This window comes from Oryctolagus cuniculus, chromosome 16 (genome assembly GCF_051225735.1).
Source record: "Oryctolagus cuniculus isolate XC-2025 breed Fujian yellow rabbit chromosome 16, ASM5122573v1, whole genome shotgun sequence".
NCBI lineage: Eukaryota > Metazoa > Chordata > Mammalia > Lagomorpha > Leporidae > Oryctolagus > Oryctolagus cuniculus.
The window spans coordinates 84,502,728-84,528,440 of record NC_142882.1 but is presented as its reverse complement, the minus strand read 5'-3'; the positions used below and the strand labels follow the sequence as shown (position 1 = coordinate 84,528,440).

Below are 25,713 nucleotides of genomic sequence, written 5' to 3'. Positions count from 1 at the left end.
GGTGCGCCGGCCGCAGCGTGCCGGCCGTGGCGGCCATTGGAGGGTGAACCAACGGCAAAGGAAGACCTTTCTCTCTGTCTCTCTCTAACTGTCCACTCTGCCTGTCAAAAAATAAATGAATAATAATAAAAAAAGAAATATAACAAGTGACCCGAAGGGGAACAAAGCAAAGAATTTGAGTTGGATTTGTGCCACTAAAATTGAAAACTTATTTGTAGCTGGTGTGTATCCTGAAGACATCATATGATGAACAATATGTTTCTAGATGAATTTATGTGGTAGGAGAAGGAAGGCCAGATTCCATGAGTGCGATATTTGTAGCAAAAACGAGAATCCTCCTTGATATGGAGGATGTCAGCATAAACATCAAGCCAGGACATATGCCTCTGCTGTATAATGCAGTGATTGCCAAGAATAAAACTATATTGTGTATCTGTTAAAAAAAAAACTATAATAAATATGACTGCAGAATGTAATTTTGTGTCTCTGGCATAACAGAGGATATGAAGGATCATGCCACATTTCAGATCATTATAAATACAATTATCTTGACTTTTAATAGAAGGAAATTACAATTATTTGTGCTTCCCATTTTTAAAGTTCTGTAACTTTAGTGGTGACTTCATTTTATCTCATAGTTGATATCAGAATCCTGATTCCCAGGGCCTTCAAAAAATACTTGGAAACTTTAAGTTTTAAAATTTAACTCAGGGGCCAGCGCTGTGGCTCAGTGGGTTAAGGCCCTGGCCTGAAGCACCAGCATCCCTTATGGGCACCAGTTCGAGTCCTGGCCACTCCTCTTCTGATCCAGCTCTCTGCTGTGGCCTGGGATAGCAGTAGAAGATGGCCCAAGTCCTTGGGCCCCTGCGCCCACGTGGGAGACCTGAAGGAATCTCCTGGCTCCTGGCTTTGGATTGGTGCAGCTCCAGCTGTTGCAGCCAACTGAGGAGTGAACCCAATGAAAGGAAGACCTCTCTCTCTGTCTCTACCTCTTTCTGTAACTCTTTCAAATAATTTTTTTTAATTGTTTAAAAAATTTAACTCATTTATTTAAATTATTTATTTACATGAGAGGTTGAGCACTCCCATCCATTAGTTCACTCCTCATATACCCTCAATGACATTTCAAGGGCTGGGACCAGGAGCCAGGAACCCAGTCCAGGTCTCCCACATGGGTGGTAGGAATCCACCTTCTTGAGCCATCATTGCTGCTACCCAGGGTCTACATTAGCAGGAAGCCAAACCCAGGAGCTACAGCCAGGAATCAAACCCAGACACTCTGATGTGGGGAGCAACTGGGAGCAACCCGGACTGGACTGAGTTACTGGAATTAAGACTTATTCTATGCATCTGCTCTCCCACAATATGGCGCTGGGAGAGGAGGCAACAGCTTCTACCCAGCTGCCTCTCACCAACTTGACAAGCTGCAGGACCTGCTCCTGATTGGAGGAGAGCAGCGTGCTCGGCGTGTGGGCAGCCGAGTTAGGATTGGCGGAGGAGGACTATAAAGGAGGAGAGAGACGGCATGCACCAGGAACATCTAAGAGGAACATCTAAGAGGAACACCTGTGCAGCCCACGAGAGAGCCGGCCGGCGGTGTGCTGCTCCCCTGCGGAAGTGGGGAATGTGGCCAGGGGGAACTGCCCTTCCACAGAGGTGGAAGGGATAGTAGCCAACCCGGGAAGAACCAGCAGCAAACCCGGGGAGGGCCAAGCAGACGAAAGAACAGCGCAGGGTCCTGTGTCGTTCCTCCAGGAAGAGGGGGAGCGACACTCTGATATGGGACAAGGGCATCTTAATCACTCAACTAAAGGCTTGCTTCTCAAATAGAATTGAGAGTCCAGAAATAAACTCCAACATCCAGGTCCTTTCAGTTTAACAGTAGGTCACATTAGTACAATGGGCAGAGAATATTCATCAAATGGTGATGGGATATGGAATTTTCAGATATAAGAAACTTTATTTTGCTTCACCAAATACACAGAAAGTAATGTAGATTGTAGGTATAGAAATAGCACTGAAAATTGCAAAAACTCTTAGAAGAAAATATGAGAGTAAACCTTTTTGACTAGGCAGCAATTTTAAAATATAGCATGAAAATCACAAGTGATAAAAGAGAAGTTTGATTAGTTGCACATCATCAAAATTAAAAACTTTTGTTCCAGGGCCTGTGCTGTGGCCTAGTAGGCTAAGCTTCTGCCTGCAGCACTGGCATCCCATATGGGCACTGGTTCAAGTCCCAGCTGCTCCTGTTCCGATCTAGCTCTCTGCCATGGCCTGGTAAAGCAGTAGAAAAGGCCCCAAGTGGTTGAGTCCCCACACCCATGTGGGAGACCAGAAGCTCCTGGTTCCTGGCTTCAGATCAGCTCAGTTCCAACCACTGCAACCATTTGGGGAGTGAACCAGAGGATGGAAGACCTTTCTCTCCATTTCTTCCTCTGTCTCTAACTCTACCTCTCAAAGAAATAAAATCTTTTACAACAACAACAACAACAACAAAAACCTCTTGTGCCTCAGGGGATACTATCAAGAAAGTGAAAAGGGTCTGGTGTTATGGCACAGCAGGTTACATTGCCACTGGGTGATACCCACATCCCATATCAGAGTGCTAGTTTGAGTTCCAGCTGCTCTGCTTCTGATCCAGCTTCTGCTGATGAGCCTGGGAAACAGCAAATGGGTGTTGCAGACCCAAATGGGTGCTGTAGATCGAACCAGGGGACAGATGAGCAGTTTTTATTATTACTCTGTTAATTTTTTAAAAAACTTCTACCTTGTAAGCAAATTTTAACACTATCCAGAACAAAGTATTAACATTTATGAGAGAAAAATATTCTTTATCGCACCTTCAGAAATTACTACTTCAAATCAACAGCTCCTTATCTGAAACCTTTTTGGCTAGACACTTTTAGGAATTCAGAACCTGACATCCCATTTGAGCACTGGTTCGAGTCCTGGCTACTCCACTTCTTATCCAGTTTCCTACTAATGTGCCTAAATGCTTGGGCCCCTGCCACCCACAGGGGAGACCTAGATGGAATTTCAGGCTCCTTGTTCGCTCCTGACCCAATCCAGGCCATTGGCAGTCTTTGGGGGAATAAACCAGTAGATGGAAGATTCATGTCTCTCTCTCTCTAATTCTGCCTTTCAAATAAATAAACCTTTAAAATACATACAATCCCCTAACCCTACAGCTGGATCAATCTCCCCACAAGTGCTAAGATTAAAAAAAGAAAAATCAGAACTTTTCTTAGTAAGGTGTATCTGCTGTATAGTATGCAATATCTCCAGCAAGCTGCACTGTGATTAAACACATCAATACTTCTGCAGAAAACTCATGAATATTCACACCAGGTGCGCATTCAGCTTCACCCAGCCTTGGTGCTGTTCAGGTCAGACAAGTACCAAAGGGGTTAGGAAAGACAGAGGGGTTGGGGCCTATAAGGCTAATTTGAAATCAAGTTCTCTAGAGAGTATTTGCTACCTAGTTCAAAGCCAAAGAAAACTTTTGGTTTTCCCCTCCCACAGATTAAAAAAAAAGAAAGAAACAGTGTATTTCATGTTAAGAATGAAACTTAGTATACCTTACCGCAGAAGGCAATCACAAAATGTATCGACCCGGGAAACGAAATTAACCAAGTGACCGTCCTCTGCACTCGTGAAAACCCCGTTTCTCGGCACGACTGTAAGAGACATCACATCACCCGAGAAGCCAGGTTTGATGTCCGGGGCAGAGTGAAACCAGAGGAAAGGCGGAAGGTGGGAGACACGCGAGGCACGCGGACAAGTCAGAAACCCACACCCTGGGCTGTAAAGCCGATCTGTACTTGGAGCAATTAGACCTTGCGAATTTGTTACTTTTTAAAAAAAATTTTAACAAAAATGTAAATTAAACATCCTCTTTTTTTGGTGACTCCCATCAGCGCCAGCCGGCCCCGTGCGCGACGCGGGGTGTTCCGCGGCCCCGGCGGCAGCCGCCCCGCCGGAGAGCGGGAGTCCGGCGGGCAGAGGCCATCTTGGGCCTCGGGGAGGACGGGACGAAGCCCAGCCGGGCTCTGGGGGCCGCTGTGCCAGGACCCGCGGACAAGGCGACTCCTCGAGAAGGCGCGGGCGAGCGCTCCCGCGGGGCGGACGCAAGAGGCGGCGCGGCCGGGGGAGCCAGCGCGCGGCGTCCGGCCGAAGCTGAGGGACGCTGGTTCGGACGAGGCAGCCGGCCGCGCCGCCGCCATCCCAGCGGGCTGGGCACCAGCGCGCCGCGCCCCGCGCCCGCACACACCGCGCCTCGCGAACCGCAGAACCCCGCAGCCGGCGGCTCCGTCCCGACGCAGGGATCGGCCCCCAGCCTCAATCACGGGGTGGGACCCTCGAGGCTCCTGTCCAACCCCGGTCCCCGGCGAGCGCGGGGCGGGACCCTCGCGGTCTCCTGTCCAATCCTATTCCTCAGAGAGCGCGGGGCGGGAATTTCGCGCCTTCTGTCCAATCCGGCTTCTCGGCGAGCTCGGGGCGGGACTCTCGCGGCGTCCGTGCTACTCCGCCCCGCAGCGGCCCGAAGGGAGTCGGCCGCGGCGGCTGTCCGAAGCGGTGAGGACCGACGGGCCCGCGGGGGCAGCGCTCCCGCCGCTGACCGTGCAGCTCGGGGGCCGGGGCGAAGTCAAGTCGCCAAGGGCAGAGTTAAGTCGTGTTGGGCCGCAGGGGTGCCCGGGGCTGGCGGGGCTGCGCTGTCCTGGCGCGGGCATCTCGCCTGCGGGGTCTGAGCTGCCGTGAGGCTGGGCCGCCGGGCCGGGCTGGTTGCGGTGGTCTCGTTGGGGTTTGCTCCCGTGGGGGCCTCTCGAGTGTGCAGCGCCGCCGCTGGGCGGGCGCGGAGGAGCCCTGGTTCTCGGCTGCGCCGCAGGTGCCCGGGCGCCCCGCGGACCAGTCCCGGGGGAGGTGCGGTCGCCTGGAAGCCGGGCGACCCGGTGGTCGTTCACCTCCGTTCTCCCGCAGCCTGGGCCTTGGCCTGTGCCGCCAGCGACTGACAGCAGTCCGAGTGCTGGGGCCTCCGAGCTGCTGGGCTTTCTGCCTTCCACCATCTTTCACCAGCCTTTGTTACTTCTTTTTTCTTCCTCCCCACAGTCGCCAGGCTGATTCAGCTCCCTGTGAGATTCCGCAGAGCAGAGCTGTTCCTGCAGGCTCCTGGCGGTCCTGAACAGCCCATCTCAGTGGGCCGGTATGTGACAGCCTCTCCCCGTGTTTACTGCTCCCGGTTGACTCCCACCTCTTACTGCCGCAGGACCCCACGCTGAGTCCAGCGCCATCACCTTCTGAAGTCTTTTGCAATTGTATTACTTAAACTTTGTGGTTGGGACTTCATGACAACTCGTCCAGAATGATTCTGGAAAATTCGTCATCTTCAGATGTGCCTGCTGGGGGCTTAGGCACTGTAGTGGGTTTGAAATTCCTCCTCTTGTTCCCAGTTTCCTACCGTCTGCTAAGTGGCAGGGAGTTAAATAGAACTTATTATCTGGGCGTGTGTGTGTGTGTGTGTTTTCCTGTCGCTGCATAGAAATCAGCCACGAAGTTAACATCAACAGTATTTATTATCTCCCTGCTTCTGTAGGTCTGCCGGCTGGGTGAGGTGAGCTGAAAGCAAGGTTTCCGTAGTAGGTCTGGGTTCTTTGCTGGAGCCTCTTGTTACGGAGGAAAATTCACTTCTAGGCTTGTAGAATTCAGTTCCAGTGCACTTGCAGGAATGAGGGTCCTGTTCCCTTACTGTAGCAGCCTTGCCTCCCTCAGTTCTTTAAGGCCACACTTGCATGTTCAAAGTCAGCACCAGGAATCTTTATCTTGCTTTAAATCTCTTACATGTCTTCCACTCTAGTTCTCTGCCCTGAAAAGCTCCTACTTCTAGATGTATTCAAAACAAAAGTCGATGTTATTCATGCCATTATATTTTGGGCTTTCCTTGTTATAGAGAAGAGCTTAGTCTTTACCTGCTGGTGTGGGGAGATGGTCCAAAAATGAGGTGTTAACAGTGGTCTTGTAGTTCCATGGCTTCTTCCTATACAATGATGTTCCATTTCTTTTTCTTTTTCTTTTTCTTTTTTTTTTTTTTTCTGACAGGCAGAGTGGACAGTGAGAGAGAGAGACAGAGAGAAAAGTCTTCCTTTGCTGTTGGTTCACCCTCCAATGGCCGCTGCTGCCAGCGCACCGCGCTGGTCCGATGGCAGAAGCCAGGAGCCAGGTGTTTCTCCTGGTCTCCCATGGGGTGCAGGGCCCAAGCACTTGGGCCATCCTCCACTGCACTCCCTGGCCACAGCAGAGAGCTGGCCTGGAAGAGTGGCAACCGGGACAGAATCCGGCGCCCCGACCAGGACTAGAACCCGGTGTGCCGGCGCCGCTAGGCGGAGGATTAGCCTAGTGAGCCGCGGCGCCGGCCTGTTACATTTCAACCACCTGTAAACTTGGACCCAATGGAAATGCAGATCTCAGTCCAAATACAGACATGACCACTTTCAGCTACGTGCCCTAGTCAGCTAACTTTAACTGAATTTCCTTGTCTTTCAGTGGATAATCATATAATGAGTTAGAGTCCTTTGATTTTTTAAAAAGATAGATTTATTTATTTGAAAGAGTTTCAGAGCTAGAGAGAGACACACACACACATACACGGGGGAGGGGGGAGAGAGAGAGAGAGAGAGAGAGAGAGAGAGAGATCTTCCATCTACTGGTTCACTCCACAGATGGCTGCAACTGCTGGGGCTGCACAAGGCTAATGCCAGGAGCTTCATCCCTGTCTCCCATGTGGGTAGCAGAAGCACAAGCATTTGGGCCATCTTCTGCTGCTTTTCCAGGCCATTAGCAGAGAGCTGGACCAGAATTGGAGCACCCGGGACTCAAATCGGTGACTGTATGGGATGCCAGCGTTGCAGGCAGTGGTTTTATTGGTTACGTCACAATGCCAGCCCTAGTTCTCAGATTTTTGTTTTTTCAAGTACCTGTCAAAGGACAATATAAAGAAAATAATCCAGCTTGAAACAAAAATATTATGGTAGGCAGAATTTTTTGAGTGGCCTTATACACACCTTAGAAACATTTCGGGTTATTTGAGTTCTCTAAAATGTATGGAAACAAGGTTGCTATGGGGTACGTGAAATCACTTTGCTTATACCAGCTTTCTGCATAATTAAGTTAACATGTGTCTTTGTCATGTGCCTTACATGTTCTGTAATACTGCATAACTATAGCTAGGCAAGCCTTACACATCTTTTCATACACCCTTGAAGTTGTGTCTTAGCCCATCATCCTTTTATACAAATAGAATCCTACATGTTCTTCAAGATCTGCCGCAGGTTGCCTCACTTCTGTGTTGCTGCCTTGGTTTAGGGGAAAGATATAATCTAACAAATTTGGCTGTGGCCTTAAACAAGTTACTCAGTCTCTTGAGTTTTGCTTTACTAGTATGTAGAATGACAGTGTGACCTTTCAGAGGTAATATGAAGGTCAGAACTAACAATGTATGTAACATATACTATAGTACTTGGTAAATGGTACGTGTTCAATAAAAGATCCCATGCAAGTCTAGCACATTGAGTCTATACCCCCCACCTTTTTTTTCTTTTCTTAAGTTTGTTTTTCTATGTGACAAGTTTGTAAATTCCATGAGAACTGGGACCAAGTCCTGGATACACTGTGGTCCCTAAATATTGGCTTAGTGAACAGGACCTAGCATATATAAAAGTATGTATGAGCTTGAGTTGTGAGGGCTGTCTCTTTTCTTTAGTTTTCTTCTTGTGATTGTCATGGAAAATCAACTGGCTAAATCAACAGAAGAAAGAACATTTCAGTACCAGGATTCTCTTCCATCACTACCCGTTCCTCCACTTGAAGAATCACTAAAAAAATACCTTGAATCAGGTATGATTGCAATCTTTTAGTATACAGTGATCTTGCTAGCAGCTTAGATAACTATAATGCTGTTAGAAGTTGAGAATCTAACTGCTTCTTTGTTCTAGGCTCAGAATAAAATATCCTTAAGATATCCAAAACCTTTCTTTTTATGTTAATTTTTAATTTATGCTAATTTTCCCATAGTTTGAGAAGCCAGAAAGTGTAATAATGAAAAGTACAATGCTCTGCCCATCTCCTGACCCTCTCTGCTTGCAAATCATATTCTCCAGCAAGATTTTAAAATCTTTTACCTGTTTTTTTGTATTGTTTATCTCCATATTTAAATGGACATTCTTTTATTACTGTTTCTTGAGTACTTTAGTTGTAGATCTTATAAATTCATGAAAAGGTGTGGATTTAGCTCTCTTATGTTCTTGGTCCCTTCCTGCCCCATTATATGTACAATTCAACACCCGCTCAGTATCCTCATGCTCTCAAGATAGAGATGACGAAGGCACCAACTGAGACCTCACAGATGTGAATCTATTTACCTGATTTACATCACCTGGCCATCACTGGTTTCGTCATGCAATTATCATTCACAAGTGGACCAGGGCTTTTACTTTGATTACCTTTTCACTGCAATTTCTTGTTTTTACTCCTTTTTTATTTGCTTTGCATTCATAAATTGTTAGACACTTCAGTACACTGACAGTCCCTTAATACATTCAGAAACTTAGCTGTTCAGTCGGTTTCGTTCTTTCTTGGAGACATCCCTCCTGGAGCCCTCTCCACCTGCTCCGATCGCCATTAACTTTTCTTGGGCTTGCTGGACAGCTGATCTTGGGCTTCCCTTTTTTGGGACTGTGATGATTCTCTTCACCTGTCTCTCCTGTTTTGGCATCTGTTTATTAGTTTACTTCCCTATTTTGTGGAATCATCAGTATCTACCTAAGAAAGGATATTTGGGAGAAAAAGTTCTAGGACCTGACATTTACTTGATGTTTGCTTGAGTTTAAACTCTGGGTTAGAAATAAATTTTTTAAGAGTTTTGAAGACATTGTTTGTTTCTCTTGAAAAGTGTAATGTTATCCTAAGTTTTCATCATTTGTATACATATGTATGTATATGACCTATTATTTTTTACTCACTGCATGCATTTTCTCAGATGTGTCCCTTGATAGCCTTTTCATTCATTTCTCTGGGTAGTCATTGGGTTCTTTAAAAAGTTACATTTTTCAGTTCCAGGGAATTTTTAATGTAATTTTTCTGAAAAGAATAGTTTTCTCCTCATTTCTTTCTCCTTTTGGGGTTGAGTTCTTTTGGATGAAGTTTTTTGTTTTGTTTGTGGAGTCAGGGAGTGAGGGAGCTCCTGTCTTGTGGTTCACTTCCCAAATAACTGGAACAGCCGGGGTTAGGCCAGGCCCATGCGTGGAACTAAACCTCGGTCTTCCACAAGGGTGTCAGGGACCCAGCCACTTGAGCCACTGCCTGCCACCTCCCAGGGTGAGCGTTAATAGAAACTCTACCCCAATTTCTCATCACTTTCCACTTCCTAGGCCTTAGAAGGTAGAGCCAGAATTTGAACCCAGGTACTCTGATATGAGGTGTGGGTATTGCAAACATGGTTCTTAAAATATTTTTTTCTGGGGACCGGTCACTGTGGTATAGCAGGCAAAGCCACCATCTGTGGTGCCGGCATCCCATATGGGCTCAGGTTCGAGTCCCAGCTGCTCCACTTCCGATCCAACTCTCTGCTATGGCCTGGGAAAGCAGTGGAAGATGGCTTATGTGGTTGGGCCCCTGCACCCATGTGGGAGACCCAGAAGAAGCTCCTGGCTCCTGGCTTCAGACTGGCCCAGCTCCAGCCATTACGGCCATCTGGGGAGTGAACCAGAAGATGGAAAATCTCCCCCCACCCCCACCTCTACCTCTGCCTCTCTATAACTCTGCCTTTCAAGTAAATAAATAAATCCCTAAAATTTTTTTTCCTCTTTAATTGTTAATGCCTTTCCTTTTTTAAAAGGTCTATTTACTGTTAGATATCACCAGTCCTTTTTGTTTATTTTGCTATTTGACTATCATGTGAGAAGCTTTTCTCAGCTATCTGGCATGAGTGAGACTCTAAAAAGCTTACTGGGAACTCTGTGTGCATGGTAGTAGTGGACCTTATTCTTGGATAGAGATGTAGTGATTCATTAGGACATACCAGAATACCAGCACCCCTTTCTGTTGTGATCAGTTTTCCAAAAGAGGAATCCTTTAATTTTTTTTTTGACAGGCAGAGTTAGACAGTGAGAGAGAGAGACAAAGAGAAAGGTCTTCCTTCCGTTGGTTCACCCCCCAAATTGCTGCTACGGCCGGCGCGCTGTGCTGATCTGAAATCAGGAGCCAGGTCCTTCCTCCTGGTCTCCCATGCGGGTGCAGGGCCCAAGCACTTGGGCCATCCTCCACTGCACTCCTGGGCCACAGCAGAGAGCTGGACTGGAAGAGGAGCAACCGGGACAGAATCCGGTGCCCCAACCGGTACTAGAACCCGGTGTGCCGGTGCCACAGGCAGAGGATTAGCTTAGTGATCCAGGCGCCGGCCACAAATCCTTTAATTTCTGATTTACATCTTAGGTTTCAGAAGTTTTGATTTTCATGGAACATGGACCTGTGTCATTTTTTTGGGGAAGGAAATCATTATTTTCCATGAAGTACCCTAAGCTGCCCTGGATAGGATCCACACTTACGTTTACATACATGCTTCATCTGTGTGCATGATAATCACAGCTCTTATTTGAACACTAATACGAGGATGTTTTATTATTTGTGGTTAGTGGGGTTCACTTTCCTTCTGGTCAATACTCATAGCTAAACAATAGTTCTACCTCATAATCTTAACTACCATCTAGAATGTTTTTAAAATAATTTTTCTGAAAGTTACCAGATTACATAATATTCACTAATTTAGTGTATTATATATTGTTGATTTTCAGCCATTTTCATATTGTAAAGTGTTATAATTTATTATATTGCTGTGATATTTAATAGTGTGTCTTACATACCTGAGTCTTAAGATTTGTATAATAATAATTGAAGTGAGTTGCTGGTACTTGATGTCTAAGCACTTTAATGCATATTTTCCCTTTATAGTAAAGCCTTTTGCAAATGAAGAAGAATATAAGAAAACTGAAGAAATAGTTCAAAAATTTCAAAATGGAATTGGAGCAGAATTGCACCAGAAGTTACTTGAAAGGGCAAAAGGAAAAAGAAATTGGGTATTTATGTTATACTTACCATAGAAAAATTGATATTTAAATGATGAGAAATAAAAATGTAAATAGCTTTCATTTTTAAATTATTGGTGTAAAAGTCCTTGCAGTCTTTATGTTCATCCTACAGAATAAATTAATCACTGAACTCTGGGAAGTTTTGAGTGTTGTGAGTGGGCCCCCTTCTTACGTGTTAAAATGCAGCTTTTCTAGGAGTGGTGATTCTGGATGGGATGTCTGGAATGGGACTCCATGTGGTTCTGACACAGGTGATCTGTAGACCATATTTGAGTATAGCCTGTAAAACTGGCAAACACTAAAATAGGCATGTCACATACGTGGCAGAGAAATATTGAAATAGTATATGGGGAAAAAAAGCCCATTACCAAATTGGAGTGGAGCATAGTTACGAACATTATGTTTCAGTTAGATAAATTGGAGAAGTTGGTTCAGTAATTATTGAGGGTCTTGATAATTTTCACAAGGAGTCTGACTTCTTAAGCTCAATCATTTCTTTACTTCTCTAGTATATGAAATAGAGGCTGAATCTTCATAATTAAAAGGCATTGCCTTACTCTACAGGTAATGATTATAACTAACCTTTAGATTCAGAAATGAAAAGCAAGCTTATCTTGTCATGAGCCATTGAGATTTATAATGGAGTAATAAAATTTATACTTCCACATTTCTTTGTTTTCAATTTTGAGGCTTGAGTGATTTTAACTGAAGTGGGGTAAAGGTAAAGAAGTTGTTCTGCCTTTATTTTTTATGCTTCTGTCATTTTCTGAATTACTAAATATAATTTATAACATCAGTTTCTTCCAAAATAACTAATAACTCCAGGTAATTTGATAAGATCTGCTTACTTACGCATGAAATTCAATGGCATATTGTGAAAGAGGGACACTTAGCATGCAGTGCCTATGAAGAATCTAAATTAGTTTCTTTTGAAGATTTATTTTATTTATTTGAAAGAGTTACAGAGAGAGGTAGAGCCAGAGAGAGAGAGGTCTTCCATCCACTGGTTCACTCCCCCCAGATGACCAAAACGGCCAGAGCTGAGCTGATCCAAAGCCAGGAATCAGGAGCTTCTTCCAGGTCTTCCAACACGGGTGCAGGGGCCCAAGGACTTGGGCCATCTTCTACTGCTTTCCCAGGCCACAGCAGAGAGCTGGATCAGAAGTGGAGCAGCCAGGCACTGCAGGCCATAGCTTTAACCTGCTGTACAACAGCACCAGCCCCCTAAATTAGTTTTAAACCTATACAGCAGTAAAAAAAAAAAAAAAAAAAAAAAAAAGAAATCTGGTCATTTGCAACAAAATGGAGGAATCTGGAAAACATCATGCTGAGTGAAATGAGCCAGTCCCAAAGGGACAAATATCATATGTTCTTCCTGATTGGTGACAACTAACTGAGCACCTAAAAGGAAACCTGTGGAAGTGAAATGGACACTATCAGAAACAATGACTTGATCAGCCCTTGTCCTGACTGTTCAGGAACAACTTACTATTTTATTCCTTTTAGTATTTTTTTTTTTTTTTGTTCTACTTAATACCATTGGTTGAACTCTTCAACACACAATTATTCTTAGGCATTTAAATTTAACTGAAAAGTGATCCCTGTTAAATATAAGAGAGGGAAGAGATGTACAGTTCAGCACATGCTCACTCGGACTTACCCCTAATGGTAGAGCTAGAAACGTGCCCGGGAATTCCAGTTCAGTCCCATCAAGGTGGCAAGTACCAATGACATCTTACTTGTTAAAGTGATCAGTTTAAGTTCATAATTGATCAAAAAGATAGGATTAAGTGTCAAAGGGGTTACATAAATAAGACCAGTGTCTGCAAATAATAATTGATAGAATTAAAAAGGAGAGAATGATCTTACATGGAAAGCAGGATACACAGCAGACTCATAGAATGGCAAATGCCCTAAACAGCACTCTGGCCTCAGAATCAGCCCTTAAGGCATTCTAATCTGGCTAAAAAGCCCATGAGAGTTTCACAGGCATGGAAAGCCAAGACACTTTGGGGGAAAATAAATGACCTAAATGGAAAATCTCTGTGAGAGATCCCAGCTGAAAAAACAGGCCATCAAATAAGGCAGTACCTTTCTCTGAAGGGAGGAGAGAACCTCCACTTTGATTATGGCCTTGTCTAAATAAGGTCGGAGTTGGTGAACTCAAGAGGCTTCCATAGCCTTGGCAGCTCATGACAAGAGCCTTGAGTGATTACTGACATCATAAATAAGAGTGTCAGTTGTTAAATCAACAACGTGAGTCACTGTGCACCTGCTCCCCATGTAGGACCTCTGTCCTTAATGTGTTGTACTATGCGAATTAATGGTAAAACTACTCAAACAGTACTCTATATTTTGTGTGTCTTTGTGGGTGCAGTCTGTTGAAATCTTTACGTAGTATATACTCAGTTGATCTTCTGTATATAAAGATAATTGAAAATGAATCGTGATGAAGAATGGGATGGGAGAGGGAATGGGAGATGGGATGGTTGCAGGTGGGAGGGAGGTTATGGGGGGAAAAGCCACTATAATTCAAAAGTTGTACTTTGTAAATTTATCTTTATTAAATAAAAGTTAAAGGAAGAAAAAAAAGAAAATATGTTTTAAGTTTGAAGATGAGTAAAGAACCAATGTTGCTTGCTCTTTTTTTTTTTTTTTTTTTTTTTTGCCAGCAGTTATGCATTCACATATTGTGAAGGACATTAGGCTGATGTTAATTTCTTTTAGCTGGAGGAGTGGTGGCTGAATGTGGCCTATCTGGATGTTCGTATACCATCACAACTGAATGTCAACTTCGCGGGTCCTTCGCCCCATTTTGAACACTACTGGCCTCCAAAAGAAGGCACTCATTTAGAAAGAGGAAGTATAATTCTTTGGCATAACTTGAACTACTGGCAGCTATTAAGAAAGTAAGAATACTTAAGTGAATTTGTAATAGGTTTACCTGACGTCTCAGGTGGCAAAATGTTGAGAAGCTTCATTTATTTGGGGTTGAGTACTATAGATGTGACTGGTTGGTTTATAAGTCTAATAATGAGTTCTTAATCATAATCCTGTTTTTAATAGGGAAAAAGTGCCTGTTGACAAAGTTGGGAACACTCCTCTAGATATGAATCAATTCCGAATGCTGTTTTCTACCTGCAAGGTTCCAGGAATTACTAGAGATTCAATTATGAATTATTTTAGGACTGGTAAGTGAAAACATGCAAATGTGTTGGGATTTGGGTAGTTTGATGTAATTTTTACTGAGTCGCCATGGAACATAGTTTTGAAGAATGTTTGCTTGTTGGACTTTGACAAAGACTTTGCATGAATCTTCTATGTTGTTCTATTTTGTTGGGATGTAATGTATGGGAACAGGTTTTCCAAACTGTGTCTGACATGGTCCAGCACAAACCCGTGACTTGTGTTGTATCATCTGAGAGTTTAAACAATTTAGCTGAGAGTAGAATTCTGAATCAGAATACTGAAGAAATCCTGGAGCATATGTTCTGGATGCCTTTCTTTCTACTGTCATCTCTATTATCTGAACTATCCATTCAGGTGTTTGATTGTCTGTGTTCATCATACTCATTTCTCTTTGCAAATATGTTTTCCCTATCTGAGCTGAAAGTCTGGAGGCAAATAGGTTTAGATTGACTCATCAAATTTCTGTTTTTACAGTTCAGTGGCAATTTTTGCTTGATGTCCCCTTCAAATGGAAGAATTTGTTGTAATTGCTGATGTTATTACTTTAGGAATGTTTTTGTTTTTTGAAACTAATGACAGTTTACAATCACTGTAGAGTACAATTTTGAGTGGATAAAGTAAAGGTTTTAAGAGCCAGTTAAGCTCATACAGTGAGCTTAGTTTACTGTTACAGAGAATTCAACTTCTCTTAGTAAGCCCCTATAGACGATTGAGGCGTTCAGTGTCTTTGAGCCCATGTGATTTACCTTAATGTTGCAAGTGAAAGAATTAAAAGAAATTTCAGGGAAACTGGGTTATTCATAGCAAAATTTAGTGTCTAAATGTAAGTGGAAGAGAAAAACAGAAAAGTGATGTAAGAATAGCAGTAATGAAGAGAGGAAAATTGAAAACTGATGTTGCTAAGACCTGGTTTTGAATTTGGTCTTGGTTACTTAGGTATGTCCTTTATAAAGTAACTCCTTCAAGTTAGAGTGTGTAAAACAAGGATTCATTAATAACATTTCTTGTTACAGTGGTATAAACTGTCATAATTGTAATATTCTTAGACTTAGAGCTATGTGAAGAAGTATATAGGGATAAAGCTGGAGTAATAAGTAAACAAGAAAAAAATTCAGAATTAGTGGTAAGTACTGTGTAGAAAATTTAAATGAATGATATGTGACTGTTTTAGGTTACACTGTAGAGAAGGCTTCTCTGGGGATGTGAATGATATGATGGACCAGTGTAGGTTTTGGCTTTTTTTAGTTTGGTTTAAGTCAGTTTTGTTTTTGTGCTCTGTGTGTGTGTGTGTGTGTGTTGAGGGAAGGATCTCCCCCAGGGAAGAAATAAACTTGGCATGTTCAAAAAGCAATAGGACAGAGCAGAGTAGGCAAGAGGGAGAGGGGTGGATTGAGGAGGTGACTAGAGACCCTGTAGTACTTTGTAAACCAAGAGAATAGGTTTTTGGCTTTTATTTTAATACTAACGGGTTTTGAGAAAAGTAGTAACGTGCAGATTTATGTTCCAAAAGACCATTCTTTCGCTGTAAGCACAGAAGCGGGGAGATGACTTAGGCAGTTGTTAGGATCATCCAAGTGAGCTGATACAGGCATGTGCTAGGGTGGTGAAAAGGTACCAGATTCTAGATATACTTTGGATATGAGGTTAGCAGAATTTTCAGAGTTAAGTTGTGAGATACAAGACAGAAACAGCAATCAGAGATGACTTTAAGATATTTGACTTCAGCAATTAATGGGATATATTAATGTGTAGGTTCATATGGTAAGAAAAATTGGGAGGAGATGTTTTAGGAAGAAAAATCAAGAGGTACCTTGGACTATGTTGAATTTAAGATGCCTTTTAGTAGAAATCTAAGCAGGCAATTGGAGACAAGGTGTAGAATTCTGGGAAAGTACTGTAGATAGTGACTTTAGGACTCATCACCAGTAGGCAGAAATGATTTTTAGAGCTGTTAGAGTAGGTTAGGGGCCGGCACTATGACGTAGTGGATAAAGCCACTGCCTGAAGTGCTGGCATCTTATATGGGCGCCAGTTCAAGACTCGGCTGCTCCACTTATGATCCAGCCCTCTGCTGTGGCCTGGAAAAGCAGTGGAAGATGGCCCAAGTCCTTGGGCCCCTGCACCTGTGTGGGAGATCTGGAGGAAGCTCTTGGCTCCTGGCTTCAGATCAGCACAGCTCCAGCTGTTGCATCCAATTAGGGAGTGAACTGGTGGATAGAAGACCTCTCTTTGTCTCTCTGCCTCTCCTCTCTCTGTGTAACTCTGACATTCAAATAAATAAATAATTTTTTTTTAAAAAAAGAGTAGGTTAAATTACTTTTGGCACATATGTAAGTCAGGGTGCTGGGCTTGGGGGAGCAGTACTAATTCTTATCATAACCTAATAGAGGAGGAGGAGCCAGCAAAGGAGACCAAGAGAAGTAGGAAGAAAATGAGCCCAGTGGTCCCCTTGAAGTCAAGAGAAGGAAGTGTTTTATTTATGCTGGTGGAAATGTGACCACTGGGTTTGTCAGCAGAATGGGGACAGATGCTGTCCTGGACCAGAGCAGTTTTAATGCAAGCGGAGGAAAGAAGTTCAGTTTAAAGAGATGAAAGCAAATTGATGAAGTGGTGACAACATTTGGAAATAATACTTGGAAAAAATGTTGGTATGCAGTGGAAGATTTAAAAACTTGTGTTTTAAACGATTGATGATATTACATCTTAGTAATAATAGAGGAGAGAAAAAAATTACCTTGCAAGGGAGGAGATAAGGGGCCAAATCATTGAGAAGAAGAGGGGTGGGAGGTAAAGAGCAGGATGGTAGAGGAGAGGATCTCCCACCAAAGAAAGCAGGGACCAGGAGGGAGTGCATCTGGATGCAGACGAGAGCCACTTCTACTGCAGGAAGATGAGGAGCTCCTTTGTGTTGCTTGTGTTTTCCTTTGTCAAGCTGAGTTCCTTAGCCGAATTGGAAGATTTGAGGAGAAAAGAGAAGGTTTAAAATAGTCACTGTGGGATATGGGAAGAGGAATTGTGCTGTAGACATGTGAGGTTGCTGAGTAATGTTTAGTGCCCATTTGAGATGTATGTTCATGAATTTAAAGTTATACTGGATGATGTGTGTTTTCTTAAGCAATATGCAGGGGCAAGTGCAGAGGTAAGGATTTTTGCAAGGGAGAAATTGCAGTGTAGGGCTATAGAACCTGTTCTTGATAAGGAGAAAATATAAGAAACTTTATGTGTTGAAAGGAGGGCAGAATGTAAGGTGCTGGCCTAGTAAGGAGTCTGTAACCAGAACTAGTTTGCTTTTTAGCCTTCCCCTAAGAGAGGATGAGTCATGGTTTCATCCTTGTTGACCTCATTTGGCTCCAGAAGCTCATGCTTTCCATGTCATCTCTTGTTATCTTTGATCCAAGTTCCCTGCTGCTGTGACTTACCCCACCACTTCCCCAAAGCCTCCTGATCAGCACAATCCACTGCATCCTCAACTTTTACTCTGAAGGATTCCACCACTACTTCTCTTGTAAGCATCTCAGTGGGAGGTTTTTTTTAATGTTTATTCTTTAGTTCTGCAGGCTTCATGGGAGGTGTTGGCATCCTGTTTATTTCCCTTTGCCTTTTCCATTTTCTGTTTTTACAGTTTGGACTCTTTGGGCAGAAAAAAAAAGCTGTTAGGTTTTATAACCACTGCTCGTGACATTATAATGACTTTGCTTCTGACCATTCCTTTTCACTCATTGGTTACTTTAGCATCAGTCTCACTGTTTTTCTGTTACTACCCCTGGATGGCTTTGAAGATGGAAGAAGGGGTTCCTGAGCCAAGTCGTATGGGCGGCCCTTCGAAAAGCTGGAAGGGGGAAAGAAACAACCTCGCTAGAGCTCCAGAATGACCACAGCCTGCTGACTCCTCCAGTTTAGCCGCACTAAGACACATTTCAGATTTCTGGCCTTCAGATTGGAAGGCAGTAAGTTGTGTTGTTTTGAGTCACTGAGTAAATGGTAATTTGTTAGTGCAGGCTTTGAGAACATCCGGTGTTTTCCCACTCTCTTGCAGTACATTATCACACATTTGTATACTTTGTCTTCCTTCTTCAATAATAGATGTCATGTTCTGACTCCTAAGGTCAACTCTCCCAAATGTGTTCTGGACCTCATGTTGTCTCATCAAGGATCTTGCATATGCATTATATGCATTGCCGTCTTTTTCTCTTTGCTAGATGTTCCAATCTGGACTGACTCTCTCTCTCTCTCTCTCTCTCTCTCTCTCTCTCTCTTTTTAGATTTATCTATTTGAAAGAGTGACAGAGAATGAGTGAGGGACAGACAGAGTCCTTCCATGTGCTGGTTCACCCCTAAAATGGCTGCAATAGCCAGGTCTGGGCCAGGCTGAAGCCAGGAGCCAGAAATTCCATCTGGATCTCCCACCTGGGTGGCAGGGGCCCAAACACTTGAGTCATCCTCCTCTGCCTTCCCAGGTGAATGAACAGGAACCTGGATCAGAAGCAGAGCAGGTAGGGCTCAAACCAGCCCTCTGATACAGGATCCCACCTTGCAGGCGCAGCTTAACCTACAATACCAGCTCGTCCTATAGTAAAAGAAAAATAACTTGTTTCCTTCAAATGTCACCCCCTAGTCAAAGTCACCATCTTCTCTCACTTAGGTCATTTTTACCTGCCTGCTAACTCACCTTGCTGCGTCTTCTCTTCTGGCCATAATCTGTTTTCCATGTAGCAGCTGGAATAACCTTTCTTAAGTGTTGGATTACATTATCACTGTCACTCTTCAGCTTCCTTCCCAGCATACTTCATATTGAAAGCCTGTTCTGAGGTCAGTATGATGCGGCTGCCGCTCTGTACTTCTCTTTCCTGCTCTGAGTGCACTGACCTCATTTCCCTCGAAGCGAAGCAGCCACAGTTGTCCTGATGTCTTTTCACTTGCCGTTCCTGTGGAACTGCCATGGTGCACTTTCTCACTTGGTGCAGTGTTCTGCCCAGGCCTCTCATCTCAGGTTCATCCCGAGTTAACACCTCTTGCCATCACCCCCACTTCCGACTGTTTATTGATTAATTGGGCAGCTGATGTATTTTCTTTATTTTCCAGCCCTAAAATTTGGGAAGATGTGGTCAGTAGGTGATAGCAATAAAAGGTAGTGGTTGACAATGTGTAAGGATCTGGAGGAGAAGAGAGACAAAAGGAGTAGCCATTAGGAGCCGGGAAAATACATACTCACCTCCCAGTTCTTGAGAAAATAGGTATAAGACTGGTGTTATCAGTAGTCCTTTTTTGTAGGTTCATGAAATAATGTGGGTAAAGAACTCAGCACCACCCAATACATTTCCTTCCAGTGGCAGTGTGTAAGGGTACTTCAGAGAGTTCATGGGAAAATAGAATTAAAAGATCAGTGTATTTTGGTACAAATTCTTTAAAATTTTTATTTTTCTTTTTATTTGAAAGGCAGAGATTAGATCTATCTTTCTTTCTACCTATCTATATCTATATCTATATCTATATCTATATCTATCTATCTATCTATCTATTTTCCATTTGCTGATTCACTCTCCAAATGCCCTCAACAAGTAGGGCTGGGCCTGGCTGAAGCCAGTTCAAACCGGGTCTCCCCCATGGGTGGCAGGGACCCAAGGACTTGAGCTGTCACCTGCTGCCTCTGAGGGTGTACACCAACAGGAAGCTGGATTAGAAACAGAAAAACTGAGATTTGAAACAAGCTTTCTTGATACACAGTGCCAGTGGTCAAGTGGCAGCTTCACTGCTGTGCTAAAAGCCCACCCATCCATTGTATGGATTTTCCATGAACCTTTTGAAGGTCCCTCATGCATGTATGTTTCTCTTCCTCTTTTTAATTTTTGCTGTCATGTAGGAAGACCCTTGGCAAAGGAAGTAGTAACTAAAAACTGGGCTAAGTCAGAGTAGTCTGAAATTTACACCAAATAAACAGTTCTTGGGGAATTAATGTGTGCCAAAGGGATCAGAATTCATAGTGATATTTACTATTAGCAAAGCCTTAATTAGAAACAGACTGGGCCAAACTCTTTCCTCTTGTCAATTACGCAAGTGATGTTCATTTCAACTTAAAACATTTTTTTTCTTTGAGGAATCATAGTTTGATATCTTTGCAGTTAAATTCTCTGAAGAACAGTTAACAAATAATCCCAAAGAGAAGCTCATGAGTTCAAATGATTCTCCTCTCTGGACCCCTTCTACTATTCTCACTTCTTTCCCCAAATAAAACTAGAAGACCTTGTGGCAGTTTGGGATTTGTATGATTCTTAGGGTATATAAATATTTGAAGTTCTCATGGATTTCTAGGTATTGTCTATGGACACATTTAAAGATATGTATTTACTTCATAGTAACTGAAATTCTTTTAACTTGCATGTTGTTCATGTTATATATTTGATGAATATATGATGAAAAAAATCACTTTCCTCCAGTTTAAATTTTGGAGATTTGAGTCTTCTGTCTTCTGTCTCTTTTTCCAGAGAGTGAAGGGCATTCCCCAAGTCACCTTGCAGTGCTGTGTCGCGGCCGAGTTTTTGTCTTTGATGTAATACATGAAGGCAGTCTGATCACCCCGCCAGAGTTTCTCAGGTCTTCAAACTACTTTATCTTGAGTCTCACCGCATGTTAAGTTTTTACTTGAGTTAAAAAAGTAAATGTTCAGAAACACCTTTCTGTGAAATGTCGGTAAAATGAAAAACAAAATTTTATACATGCTTACTTTTAAAGAACTTTTCTTTTTAATTTAATTTTTTGAGACACAGGGAGAAGATGCAGAGATTGGAAAAAGATTAGTTCTTAATTTTATTATATGCACTTGAATATGTTCTACTTGGAGAAAAGGAAACCATAGATATGTTCCTTTCCCTGCTCCAGATTTTTTTTTCAAGATTTTACTTACTTGAGAAATAGAGTTATAGACAGTGAGAGGGAGAGACAGAAAGAAAGGTCTTCCTTCCATTAGTTCACTCCCCAAATGACTGCCGCAGCTGGAGCTGGGCCAATTCGAAGCCAGGAGCCAGGAGTTTCTTCTGGGTCTCCCACATGGGTGCATGTGTCTAAGGACCTGGACTATCTTCTATTGCTCTTCCAGGCCACAGCAGAGAGCTGGATCAGAAGTGGAGCAGCTGGGACTCGAACCAGTATCCATATAGGATACTGGCAATGCAGGCGGTGGCTTTACCCACTGTGCCACAGCGCTGGCCCCAATGCATTTTTTTTAAAAGATGTATTTATTTGTTTGAAACACAGAGTTACAGAGGCAGAGGCAGATAGAGAGAAGTCTTCCATCTGCTGGTTCACTCCCCAGACGGCTGCAGTGACCGGAGCTGGGCCAATCTGAAGTCAGGAGCCAGGAGCTTCTTGTGGGTCTCCCATGTGGGTATAGGGGCCCAAGGACTTGGACCAACTTCTGCTTTCCCAGACCATAGCAGAGAGCTGGATCAGAAGTGGAGCAGCTGGGATTTGAACCAGTGCCTAAATGGGACGCCAGCACTGCAGGTAGAGGCTTAGCCCACTACACCACAGCCCCGGCCCAGGGAAATGAATCTTATGAGAAAACTGCAGGCCGGCGCCACGGCTCACTAGGCTAATCCTCTGCCTTGCGGCGCCAGCACACCGGGCTCTAGTCCCGGTTGGGGCACCAGATTCTGTCCCGGTTGCCCCTCTTCCAGGCCAGCTCTCTGCTGTGGCCAGGGAAGTGCAGTGGAGGATGGCCCAAGTCCTTGGGCCCTGCACCCCATGGGAGACCAGGGTAAGTACCTGGCTCCTGCCATCGGATCAGCACGGTGTGCCGGCCGCAGCGCGCCGGCCGCGGCGGCCATTGGAGGGTGAACCAACGGCAAAGGAAGACCTTTCTCTCTGTCGTCTCTCTCTCTCACTGTCCACTCTGCCTGTCAAAAAAAAAAAAAAAAAAAAAAAAAAAACTGAAAAACTGCATAGATTTCAACATTTTGGTACCCAAATAAATTTATCTTTTGATTCCATTTCCATGAACTTTTTGAAGTATCCTCATAGTTGCATGTGTTCCATCCTTCCAGACCTGTTGTAATGAATGTATATGTGCAATAGTTTTAAATAGAGAACATATATATATATATGAGTATAGTATATATTATATGTATGTGCATGCATACATACATATAGTAGTGTATGTATAATATGTATATATGGCATGTATTGTGTGTATATATTTTTAAAGTATGTTATGGAAATTTTGAAACTATTGAAGGAATCATGTAATGAAGACCTCCATGTATCCATCCACTAGCTACAACAGCTATCAACTCCTAGCTTCAGCAGTTATCAACTCCTGGCTTTACCAGTTATCAACTCATGCTTGGTGTTGGTTGACTCTTGTGCCCTCCTTTTCCCTCTCCATTGGATTGTTTTGAAGAAAATCTCAGAATATCCTTCCACCAAAAATATTTTAGAATATATCATATTAGTATATATAAGAGGTCTTCCAAAAGTTCATGGAAAATGCATATTATGAAACAACAATGCATGGATTTCAAAATTTATTTGCACCAAAATAAACTTACTTTTGAATTCCTCTTTTCATGAACCTTTGGAAGCATCCTTGTATCTTCATAAGCTGTAAGGATTCTTAAAAAACATATAGTACCATTATCACACCTAAGGACTGGCCTCTAGTGACAGTAATTCTTTATTATCATTAATACATAATCAACTATTCAAGTTTCCTAGATTATTTTATGAATATTGTGTTGTCTATAATTTAAATGTATTTATTAAATACATATATGTACAAAAGCACACACAGAAATAGTCAGCTAAATATTCATATAAGCACCACCCAAGTCAACGCCAAGGTTTCTGGTCCTCCAGATCTGCCCTCATCCCTCTTCCCAGGCACTGTGCTTCCCCTCCCTCTTAGGGAAACCCCTGCCTCTCAGATAAACTTTTTTTTAATAAAGGTTTTATTTACCTATTTGAAAGGCAGAGTTACTGAGAGGCAGAAGCAGAGATTGATAGAGAAAAAGAGCGCGCACGAGAGATAGTTTCCATCCGCTGACTGGCTCACTCTCCAAAGGGCTGCAACAGCCAGAGTTGAGCTGATCTGAAGCCAGGAGCCAGGACCCTCTTCCAGGTCTCCCACCTGGGTACAGGGGCCCAGGGACTTGGGCCATCTTCTACTGCTTTCCTAGGCCATAGCAGAGAGCTGGATCAGAAGTGGAGCAGCCAGGACTCAAACCGGCACTCATATGGGATGCTGGCACTGCAGGCAGCAGCTTTACCCACTACACCACAGTGCTGGCCCCTCTCAGACAAACTTTTAAAAAATCTGGTGAACTTGCAAGTGAACAGTTATTTTCATTTCATTAAATTTGCATTTCCTTCATTACTAGTGAGGGTCAGCATTTTCATATGTATTTATAGACCATTTCTGTTTTCTGTGAATTGTTTTTGCTTATTTTTCTACTGAGTGTTTTATTAATAGTTATTTTTTGATCTGGACACTACTTTATTAAAGGAATAAATTTTTTAAGAAATTGTACATTATTAATTTTGATGTAGGCAAATTTATCTTTTAGGTCTTTTGCTTTTGTGATTTGGCTAATATTTGCTTATGTGCCAGTTACAGTATTTAATCTTGCCCAAATTTGGCATGTAATTATTAGGTCAGGCTTAGTAATTGGATTACTCAAAGCCAGTCTTCCAGAAATTGAATACACGTGATCCATCAATTCAGCCTGTGACCTAATTTTTTTGTTTTTTGAGAACAGAAAATTTGAATCATTGTTTAATAATGAAGAGAGTTCACATAAAAATCTGGATTTCTGATTTCTCTTTAAAATATTACAAGTTCTGACAACACTAGCCTACATTCTGGCCTGGCATCGTGGCCTGGACCTGGGTAGTTTGAAAGGTGCCCATTTCAGACTGTGCTTTGTTTCAGCTTGCTACTGCCCTGGGCACTCCCTACACTAAGGCCAAATGTTCCCTCCATTTTCCTTTCACTGAACACTGGGCTGGTTTGTTCTTTTTGTTTAATAGTAGAGAAATAGTTTTCTATTCTCATACCTCTATCAAAAAAGGATAACTAGAACTTTATATGTGAATATAGTGATGGTAGGCCTAACTTGCCATATATATCTTATTTCTTAGATGCCTATCTGCCTCAGTGGAACCATCACCTACCCATCACCCAAATCTGAACTGATGAAGTGACCCTCGCCATCTCCCTTGTGTCTCATATTAATCAGAAGCAAAGCCCTCCTCATTTCCCTCTTACTGATTTCTTAAATTCTTTGTATCTTCCCTCTCTGCTTTGCTTTTGTTCAGGTTTTTATGATGTCACTGCTAGATTATTAGCTCAAACTCCATGATGATTTTCTTGCCTCCACATATTCTCCATGTCATCTGAGTAATGTGGCTGTAAAAGTCAAATGTGATTTGATCTTACCTTTGCTTAAAATTATTTTTTTAATATATTTGAAAGGCAGAGTTACAGACAGAGAAGGAGAGACACAGAGAGAGATCTTTCATCTGCTGGTTCACTCCCCAAACGGCTGCAACAGCCACGGCTGGGCCAGACTGAAGCCAGGAGCCAGGAGCTTCATTCAGGTCTCCTAAGTGGGTGCAGGAGTCGGAGCACTTGGACCATCTTCCGCTGCTTCTTCAGCCACATTAGCAGGGAGCTGGATCATCAGTGAACAGCCAGTGCTGCAGGCAACAGCTTAACCTGCTAAGTCACAACGCTGGCCCTCTGCTTAAAATTCATAAATGTTCCTTAAATTACTCCGCAAGAGTCTGGATTTCACTCTGGCCAACCTCTGTAGCCCATGTGCTGCCCTTCTTCCTGTGTGTCTTACATTCCTGTCTTGTATTGCTATCCCGTGCTTTGCTTGCAGTCCTTGTAGCATGTTGGATTATCTGTGGTTTTCACACATACATTTTCTGTTTGGAATGCTCATTCCAGCTTGCTCTAGCTGGCAAATTCTTAAGTTTATGTTTCTGTTCAGGTGTCACCAGGAGGTCAGGTATTTCCTAACTTCTTTTTCCATTTCCTCTCCCCAAACCCCAAAGAGTTAACTCCTTTAGGCTCTCTGTGTACTGGTCCTTAGCTCTGTTATACTGATTTCAGTGTTGAATTGAAATTATTTGTTTCTGTGTTTTCACAGACAGAGCTCTAATAGATTAGTTAGGAGGTCTCCTTTGTTTCCTGTTGCTTAGTACACAGTAGGATTTCATTTTGTGTGTGTGTGTATGTGTGCGTATATATTGAAATATACAAGTGTGATTGTATGAATTGAGAGATCAGGCAAGATCTGTGCATAAGGAAATTTTAACTAAAAACATAGGATACAATTAGAAACATAAAATAGATTGCTCAGATTCTGAAAAAATATATTTGGTACCA

At 43.0% G+C, this 25,713-nt stretch overlaps 1 protein-coding gene across 23 annotated transcripts in view; it reads left to right on the top strand.

Moving 5' to 3' along the window:
- The first annotated feature begins 4,549 nt into the window (after nucleotides 1-4,549).
- CROT (carnitine O-octanoyltransferase) overlaps nucleotides 4,550-25,713 on the top strand; it is a 41,960-nt gene continuing 20,796 nt past the window's right edge. For 5 of the 23 annotated variants that reach the window (XR_016222813.1, XM_089315862.1, XM_070059863.2 and 2 more), the window contains exons 1-7: nucleotides 4,550-4,672; nucleotides 5,110-5,203; nucleotides 7,757-7,890; nucleotides 11,002-11,126; nucleotides 13,866-14,047; nucleotides 14,205-14,329; nucleotides 20,810-20,918. Coding sequence is in view for 19 of the 23 variants with exons in the window: in XM_089315862.1 (XP_089171988.1) it covers nucleotides 7,776-7,890; nucleotides 11,002-11,126; nucleotides 13,866-14,047; nucleotides 14,205-14,329; nucleotides 20,810-20,918 (656 nt within the window). In the remaining 4 variants the exon portion in view is untranslated. Of the gene's footprint in view, nucleotides 4,673-5,109; nucleotides 5,204-6,716; nucleotides 7,891-11,001; nucleotides 11,127-13,865; nucleotides 14,048-14,204; nucleotides 14,330-20,809; nucleotides 20,919-25,713 lie in introns of all 23 variants that reach the window. The other 18 variants (XM_008261798.5, XM_089315860.1, XM_008261797.5 and 15 more) reach the window with 13 other exon arrangements.